Raw genomic sequence first — 8,788 nt, forward strand, 5'->3', positions numbered from 1 at the left:
CCAGCTGCACGGGGGCCGGCCGCTCCGGGCGCCCCTTGCCCTGAGATGGGGGAGCCGCGGCCGGGCCGGGCCGGGCTCGAGCAGCAGCCGGGGCCTAGTCGCTCTCGCTGGAGTCACTGCTCTGCTCGCCCTGCACCTTGTTGCGGTGCTGCATGGCGCGGTGGTAGGCGATCTGCACCGACTTGCGGATGTTTGACTTGCGGCCCTCCAGCATCTTCTCCTTGTCCAGGTCCTGGTTCACCCCGAGAGGCACCAGCTTGGTCCGGGGCAGCCACTGCCTGCAGGGAAAGGGGCAGCTCGGTCACCGCGCGGCCCCCGCCCCCCACGCGCCCGGGGAGCCCGGCCTCCTCCTTACCAGGTCCGCTTGTTGTCAAAGAAGAGGACCAGATAGAGGTGCTCCCGCGCTTCCTGAGTCATCTGCTCGCCCAGCTTCAGCACCTCCAGGGGCGGCACGGGGATGGGGACGCCGTGGTGGAACATGCCCTCCCGCGGCATTTTGGGGTCGATGATCTGCCAGAGCGGTGGGGAAACAAAGCCAGGCTGGGGTGAGCAGGTGTGGGCCAGAGCCCGCCCGGACAGTTGGGCGGGTGGCCAGCTGAGAGCAGACCGAGCTGCTGGCTCTGCATCGTGCTCCGGCAGAAGCCCAGGTTTATACCACCAACACTCGCAGGGGCGTAGAGACGTGGGGCTGGAGAGGTCAAACCTTCCTGTACAAATCCTGTCTAGACTCCTCATAAAACTATCATCGACCCTGACAGCAGACCTAACGCTTGCACCTACCACAGGTAACACAGGGACCCACAGCGGCCAACACCCCACTTCTATCAAATGTCAATATACAGTCAAGTCCCGGGTAGAGGCCGTGCCCCTGCTGCAGCCCCCCCACTCTGTGCCAGTCTAACCATGGTATGGACTGACCCCAAATCTGGCATCAGTTTGACCCCAGGCGCAGACCCTCCAGCCCAGACCCTGTAGGGTTGGTCCCAGCAGAAGCATCGGCACAGCCCAGCCCAGCCCAGCCCAGGCTCCAGCAGCACGGCCCTGCTGGGGGAGGCTTAAAACCTCCCGCTACATGGAGCAGAGGGGGGAGGGCGAGGGTGCAACCGGCAAAGCCTGGGAAATCCCCACAGCTGAAGGAGATGCCAGAGCAGGGCCCTTTGTTCCAGACTGCTGCACTCATAGCCCAGAAACACTGGATCATTGGTTCTAGGACCCCAGTGTAGCTCGGTGCTGCAGTCTCTGCCCATAAGAATGGATGTGCTGCTGTCCTGGGCCAGACCACAGGTCCATCCCGCCCACGGCTGTACTGCAACACCACAAAGCACATCTTAAGAGCAGTAGAATTTATGCAGGGTCTACCAGACTGATCTGTTCCTGCCCTTACAGTTTCCTGCCTTTAGAGGCCCAGGAAAGACCCAGATGGAGCCCACACCCATAGCTCTAATGGGTTGTGCCCACCTCCCCGTCCAGCACAAGTCTGTCTGATCCTCATTCGACCCTGGTTGATCGGTCAGTCAGCTCTACGACCCTGTGCAGCAACGAGCTCCAAAAGTTAGCGGCTGAAACCCACTTCCTACTTTCATGGCCTTAGTTCTGAGAGGGTAAACAGGAAATCCCTACTGACCCACCCACACTCTACAGACCTCTGTTGTATCCTGTCATCTCTCTAAGCTGGGAGGCCCTGTCTGGAAGCCGTTCCAGACCCTGATCCTCCTTTCTGCCCTTCTCTGCCCCATTCTCAGTGCCCCGGTGTCTGTCAGGCAGCTGGGGAGAGTGTGGAGATGCAAGGTGTGGGAGCACCCGCGGCAGATCAGCGCTCCCTGTGCTGTGCTCAGTGATTCTCAGGTTCAGTTTGCCTGCTGGCGGCTGAGCCAGGCAGCAGCAGGCGCTCTCTCCATGGCGCCAGGAATGCAGGAAGAGGCGGTGCCTCCTGGAAGCCATCTCTTCAGTGACAGCTGCCAGCCCCAGGGCAGTCTCTGCTGTCAGCTGTGGGTCTTGTGCCACTGTCCCTAAATGAGACCATGTGCTTAGACCCCCGGCCAGTTGTGTCCTACTTCACAGTGCCCACGTCAGCATCCTGTGCCGTCCTGCCCTAACTGTGAGCTCTCTGGGGCAGGCAGTGGGGGCTACAGCTCCTGGCCCACTCCAGATTGCTGGGAAGCAGAGCTATACAGCCTGCACCCTGCAAGGGTCCAGGTGTGCAGGGAACTGGCGGTTCTGTGCTGCTGGACAGGGAGTCCCTGTGCCCCATTCAACTTGCGGCCAGGCAGTCTGGCTCCCTGCAGAGCAAGCACCTATATTGGATGGTTTGTGGCCAGGCCCCATACCTGGGTGGAATAGTATGTGCCATACTCACCAATGCTGGGTATGATGGGTATCCCCGGCACTTGGCCCACACCAAGTCCAGGGCATCCAGAGAGGAGTCCTCGTCTTCTGACAACCACCCTGCCCCACGGCCAATGCTCTTCCGCACCACTGCACCAAAGGAGAGAGGAAGGGGGGTAGGAGGGAAGAGAGTCAGCACTGCCCCTCCTTGCTGCCACAGAAACTGGGATTGCTGTGCGAGAGCTCAAAACACTCACTGCTGTGCCCAACACCTCGCCCGGTGCCGACGGAGTAGGACTCATTCTCCGTCCCAGACGTGTCCTCGCTGCTGTCCTCTGGGAAGTTCACGCGGGAGAAGGAGGGCTTCCCTCTGCCCTGCTTGGAGGGTGTGGTGCTGTGGGGGAGGGAGTGAGCAGTTAGGCTGCTGAGAGCCATGTAGGCACTGGCTTCCTGCTCCTGCTGCAGTCAGCACCCTTGGGGAGAGGAAGATCCTTCTCCCATGTTATGGGAGAAGGTGGGGTACTGCATGGCACCCCACAGCACTGCAGCCTCCGGAGGGGCAATGCTTGAGGGGGCTGCCAAAGGCTGGAGGAGCCCACACCCTGGGGGAGCTCCAGGCCAGGCAGGAGGCTGCCTGGCCATGCCAAAGTGCCGCACCTGGTGCGATCGGAGGCGGCGCTGCTGCTGCTGCTGCTGCTGGATTCTGAGTCAGAGCTGCTTCGGGGCAGGTTGCAGTCGTTGCGGTACACCAGGAAGCTCTTCTTCACGGGTTGGTTTCCGCTGCTGAAGCCATTGGCAGGCAGGTCTGCAGCAGACAGGCAGAGGGGCAGCATGAGCTATGCGCAGCCCCCAGTCCTGAACCCCACAACAGACTCCCACAGGGCTGGGGCTGCCACACTCACCCATGGGAGGCTCCTCAGCAGATTTATCACTGTCACTGTCCGAGCTGGAGCTCTGGTGTGGGCTCTTTCTTACCCTCTTCCGCTGCCGCTGTGACCCTCCCATTATTGGAAGCTGTGGGGGGCCGATGGGGCTGCTCCCATGCCCAGGGACCAGCTGGCTCTCCCGATTCTTGGGAGGGCGCCCTGGCCGCTTTGGGGGTCCTGCAGTTTTGGGGTTCTTCTTGGAGAAGAGGACAGAGGTTCTACGGCCAACTTCATGCGCTGGGGTGGAGGAGGAGTTAGGGCCCAAGCCTAAAACAGAGGTGGCGGGGGGAAGCAAGTGTCAAGCCCACGTGAGCCCAGCGTACAGAAAGGAGGGCCAGCCCTGGGACTTCTCCTGCAGCGAGCTGCCCTGCAGGGTTCTCACCCTGGCTTTGCTGCTCTCAGAGCCAGAGTCTCATCACACCAGGAGTGAGGCTCTGGTGCGGCTGGGCTCTCAAACACTTCTGGCAGGTGCAGCTTCAGCTGCTCCCTTGTTTTCCCAATGGCTTGCACTGATCCTGCTCTGCCACCAGGCTTGAGGAGGGGACCTCAGCTGCACTCCAGAGAGAAAGGGGGACCCTTGCCTCCACCCACTGCAGCCTCTCCTGTTGGAGGGGACCAGGCTACTCCAGGCCAGACTTCAAGCATGCTGGCTGTGACCCCCACTCTCTGCATGGAGCTGCCCTGGCCCCTTTTGCTGCAGGGACATGGCAGGGGCAGCCCCTCCACTCCATGCCCCTATTCACACATCAGCCTGGAACTCTGTTGGGGCATGGGCCCCCATGTGGCCACTACCTTTGCCAGTTTCCTGGCTGCTGCTCTCCTCAGCTGCACTGTCAGTCTGTGTGTCCTTCTCACAGGGGTTGTGGGGCTGCAGGATGCCCCTGGCAGAGCCTCCGTGCCTATCCAGCACCTCCCGGCCCAGCTCCCGAGGGTGTGCCAGCTTCCGGCGCAGGATGGTGATCTCTTTCTTGATCATCTTGGCCCGGCGGGAGCGTCCAATGCTCTGCTTCCCTGTGTTAACCTCATCCAGCCGCTCCAGCAAGATCTTCAGTTGCTCCTCCAAGGGCAGGTGCTTCTGGTTCTCTGTCAGCAGCAGCCGTGCATCCTCTGGGGGTAGAGAGAGGCACATGGGTGAGAGGCATGGATCTCTCCTGGTCCCACAAGAGGATAGATGAAAAGCTCAGGGGCAGCACAACATTGGTGGGGGCAGCAGCATGCTTCCACCTGACACCAGGGAGTGACAAGAACAGGACACTGGGATGCATCAGGGAGGAAGTCAGCACAATCTGGGCCATAGTGGGGCAGGGAAAGGATAGTCCCCTCCCAGGCACAAGGACATCCCCACACCCTTAGTTCCTGCTCAGCTCCTGGCCTCTCTACCCTAGTGGGCTGCCAGACTGCTGCAGGGCGGGGATGGACCTGGGCAGACAAGATTGTCTCTCAGCCAGGGGTTCTGCTCCACACACCTACTGCAGGCTACAGAAAGCCAAGACAAGCCAGGACCAGAGTCAGGGACTAGAGGGAAGAGATGCCTGGCCAAGGGGCACATAGCAGCAGCTCTACATGGGCACCACGCACAGGCAGACACCACCCCACAGTAAGCGGGTGAATGAGAAGGGGCGTGTGCTCCAACCAGAGAGAGAATCTGTCCAGGGGCCACCCGGGGGCACAACACTACACTGACCCGTCCCCCAGGGTGGAGCCATGGCAGGGAAGTCCAGCTCTCAAGTGCCTGTTTCACTTCTTTCAGGCAACACTGTGCAGTCACGCAGCAAGGGCACCCCCCCCGCCGCACCCTGGCAGCTCACCACCAACTGCAAACAGGGACAATGCTGAGGATTGACTGGGGAGGGGACTCAGGCCATTTTAGGGCTAGAAGGTCCCTGGAACAGCTCTCTGGCCCCAACTCAAAATGCAGTACTGCCCCATCCTGCTGCCCAACAGCCTCAGTGGGCTCACCCCCCCACCTCAACCTCGCAGGGAGCAGTGCAAGGAAGAGACCTCACCAGAGGGATAGGGATGGTGGACAACACATGTTCAGGACTGTTTCTGCCCTGCCCAGGCCCCCAACAATCTGATAAAACTCCAGCTCTGACTCCCGGGTCAACCCTTTGATCCCCAGGACTGGGAGTTGGTACCCACCATCCTCGATGCCTGGGCACTGAGCATCATCCACAGGCAAGCAGTGAGGGAAGTGCATGCCCGTCTCAAAGTCAATGCCCATCTTGTCTGCCTGGCGGCGAGCCTGGCGCAACACGGAGCCCCCCTGCTCTCGCAGCCGGATGGCCGCCCGGTAGAAGATGGTGTCCTTGGCATTGTACTTCAAGCAGTTATTGATGATGAGGTTGAAGTCCTCCTCGAAATCGTCGAAGTTCAGGTAGCGATAGGCCTCCAGGTTCTGTTTCATAGTTTGGAAGTCCATTGGCTTCTTGATGTGGTCCAGGTAGTCTGGGACCTGCAAAGGAAGGCGCCAGAGCTCAGAGGCAGGAGCTCCACCTCGTGACCACCTGCTCTAAGAAAGTGGCTGTTAGAGGCTCTGCTCGCTGGTGCTCCATCCCAAATGCGCCTCCTGCCCTGCGTGACCAAAGGGAATGGCAAAGCCCCAGAGCTCCTGGATCTTGGATCTGGCTCCGCACGCTGCCTGCATGCTGCAGCTCACAGAAACACAAGGCAGAGCACCGTGGAGGTGCCCCCAGCCCCACCATGTTTCTGAGCCAGCCGGATCCTCTAGCCTGCGGGCCACAGCATCCAGAATTAATTCCCCGGGGCAGAGAAGCAGTTTGCTTCCATTCCTGGGAGGGCATAGGTGTGGGGGCGACACACAAACCAATGAGGTGGAGCCAGCAGCAGCGCAGGCAGGGACGCCCTGGCACTGCTGCAGCCCCTGGGCCCGGACCTGCAGGCGCTGGTTGTACATGGTTCCCCCCAACTGGACTGTAGCCCACAGCCTCGAGCCACACTTCCCACTGTGCTGGGGGCTGCTCGGAGGCCAGACACTGTTTGCATCCATTCCCGGCTCCACCAATGGCGCACCTGAGGGGCAGTGCGAAGCATGACATTTGCTGGCTGCCAGCAGCTGCCATTCCCGGCAGGAAACCCTGCTCCCCCAGCCTGGCCTGCTGCATGCTGAGATCACTGACGTGCACAAAGAGCACGGAGCCTTTCAGCTCTCTGTCAGCAGCAGCCGCCAGCCCGCAGGGTGTGAGCCACAGCCAAGCTCAACCTGGTCAGTAGGGCAGCAGTTCTGCCCTGCATCCCCTCAACAACCGCCACTGGGACAAGCTGGCCTGCTCCCAGCTGCCCCCTGGCCGCGCCAGCGGTCTGGGTGCCCGTGCACAAGCCCGGGTCGAGTGCAAGTGAAGCAGAAAGCTGGGGGAGGGGGTTCTTACTTCGTAGAGTTCTGTTACCTCAGACAGAGGGACCGGCTCGCTGAAGATGTTGCCTGTGTCCTTCTCCTGCAGCTGCTCCAGAGTCTTGCGGAGGAGGATGAGGAAAGGCGTCAGCTGCATTTCCAGTGCCACCTGCTGGACCTTGATCTGGAACACACAGACACGGTGCCTCTGAGCCAGGAGCTTTTGCTCCCATGCATGGCGCCTGTCCTGGCCACAGGCCCCACAGACCCACACAGGAAGAAGCAGCCACTGCTGGCGTCACCCTGCTCACACAATAGCCACACGCAGGGGCCTTGGCACCAGCAGAACTGGTTCCGGCTCTGCCTAGCGCTGCCCTGGGAAATGGAGGCAATGTCTCCCCCAGCCCCGTGCCCCACATGCAGGGCACAGCACAGTGAGCAAGGGGCTGAGGGTGATGGTCCCCCAGGAGGGCTCGCAGTCCTTACCGTCTCTCTCTTAAGCTTCTCCCTCTTGCGGATCAGTTCCACCAGCAGGCGTGCGCGCTCCAGGTCATGGCGGAGGCGCTGCCAGGATTTCAGCTGTTCCTTGAGGGCCCAGTTCTTATCCTCAGTGTCTCTCTGCAGGAACAGCAGAGGCTATGGGATGGGTAGGGACACAGCCCCCCCATGGCAGCAAGCTGGGACAAAGGGTGTGGGGGGGCTTGATGCGCCATTTCCGCCAGGGTTCACATTTCATTACCAACAGCCCTATCTGGGCCCTCACATCTGCTCCCCCTCCCCCGCCCCCCCAAGGCTTTGGCAGGAGTCGCTGCCTGCCAAGTCTGTGACGCCAAGGGCAGTAGAGGCTGCTGGAGCAGCAGTGGCAGGCACCCAGGGGTTTTCCTTCCTACATGAAACTGCAGGCACCACGTGCAGCAAATGCTCTGGGCCCCGGGCTGCCTCCTCACCAGGCAGGGAGCCCCTACCTGATCGCAGTTCCTTTGAGACTGCAAGTGCGTCTGGAGCCGGCGCAGCAGAGGGACCCCATTGCGGGACTGCCTCTTCAGCGTCCAGTAGCTGTGAAGCCTCTGCATGAACTGGCTCTTCCTCTGGATGGTTAAGCGGTTGGTGATCTTACTGAGCCTGAGAGAAATGAGAAAACGCATGCAGTCAGCCACAGCAGAGTCTGAGCTGCCAAAGGTACCACTGGCAGGCCCCGCACTGCTGCTCTATGTGGCTGAGGGGACTGCTGCAGTGCCAGGCGAGCTGGTGGCGCAGGAGCGCCTCAGAAAGGCAGGGGGTCCCCCTTGCTTCTCTGGAAGTGGGGCAGATGCCACATGAGCTTAGAGGGCTGGTTACCCTCTTCCCCACAAACCCTCCCCGGGGGACCAGGCGGGGGATGGTGCATGAGAGTAACAAAGCAGCCAGGTGTCTGGCAGCCTTGAATCACACGCGTCATGGTAGTGCCCAGGCCTGCCGCTGGGTTCAGACAAGGCACCCCTCGGGCGAGCCTGCAGTGTACAGTTAGTGAGCACAAGCTGACCAGCAGCAGGGAGGCAGCACGACTCTCCTCCACAGCCACCCCAGGCAGACTGGGGGGCAGGGAAGTGCACATAGCAGAGAGCAAACGTTGTTGTGCACATGTGGAGGAGGCATTTAGGAGGGGAATCAGCGGAGCGGGTGAGAGACAGGGCAGGACACTGGTACAGGGGGCACCCAGGGGGGAGCTGAGCTGGGGAGGTTCAGGGAGAGGGCTGGAGCACACAGCCGGCAGCACAGGGCAGAGAACACCCAGCGCAGACCGCAGGCAATTCAGCCTGGCCAAAGGTCCCTGATGCAGCTGCTTCTGCTGCCTGGAGACTCTGTGGCTCCTCCCTCAGGAATGCAGAAGTTGGGCAATGAGCAGGACAGGGAGGGAAGGAGGTTCCTGGGAGGCATGTGCTCTGCCTCTGGGGCCAGCCAATGCCTGCTGCACAGGCCCATACAAGATCCTCACCACACCCAGCCCACGGGTGCACCTGCCAGGGCTGCCTTCTGTTGCCCCACACATGCAGGCAGCACTTAGTTTCATAGTTTCTAGGGTTGGAAGGGACCCGAGTAGATCATCGAGTCCTCTTAAAGACCCCCCCAGGGCAGGAGCCTGCACCACTTCTCTTGGAAGTTGGTTCCAGATCCTAGCCGCCCCGACCGTGAAGTCGCACCTCCT

The 8,788-nt window shown here is 61.0% G+C and overlaps 1 protein-coding gene across 4 annotated transcripts in view; it reads right to left on the minus strand.

The window, feature by feature from the left end:
* Window positions 1–10: 10 nt before the first annotated feature.
* Window positions 11–8,788, minus strand: part of BRPF1 (bromodomain and PHD finger containing 1) — a 14,597-nt gene continuing 5,819 nt past the window's right edge. Inside the window, exons 3-13 of one of the 4 annotated variants that reach the window (XM_019536783.1) lie at window positions 7,569–7,725; window positions 7,090–7,221; window positions 6,659–6,787; window positions 5,394–5,706; window positions 4,044–4,358; window positions 3,228–3,518; window positions 2,983–3,130; window positions 2,583–2,719; window positions 2,357–2,475; window positions 356–510; window positions 11–278 (exon numbers count right to left, since the gene is read on the minus strand). In XM_019536783.1, coding sequence (XP_019392328.1) covers window positions 95–278; window positions 356–510; window positions 2,357–2,475; window positions 2,583–2,719; window positions 2,983–3,130; window positions 3,228–3,518; window positions 4,044–4,358; window positions 5,394–5,706; window positions 6,659–6,787; window positions 7,090–7,221; window positions 7,569–7,725 — 2,080 coding nt within the window. In that variant the 3' untranslated portion in view covers window positions 11–94. Of the gene's footprint in view, window positions 279–355; window positions 511–2,356; window positions 2,476–2,582; window positions 2,720–2,982; window positions 3,131–3,227; window positions 3,519–4,043; window positions 4,359–5,393; window positions 5,707–6,640; window positions 6,788–7,089; window positions 7,240–7,568; window positions 7,726–8,788 lie in introns of all 4 variants that reach the window. The other 3 variants (XM_019536781.1, XM_019536782.1, XM_019536780.1) reach the window with 3 other exon arrangements.

Source organism: Crocodylus porosus, unplaced genomic scaffold, assembly GCF_001723895.1.
Source record: "Crocodylus porosus isolate Cpor-Errol unplaced genomic scaffold, CroPor_comp1, whole genome shotgun sequence".
Classification (NCBI taxonomy): domain Eukaryota; kingdom Metazoa; phylum Chordata; order Crocodylia; family Crocodylidae; genus Crocodylus; species Crocodylus porosus.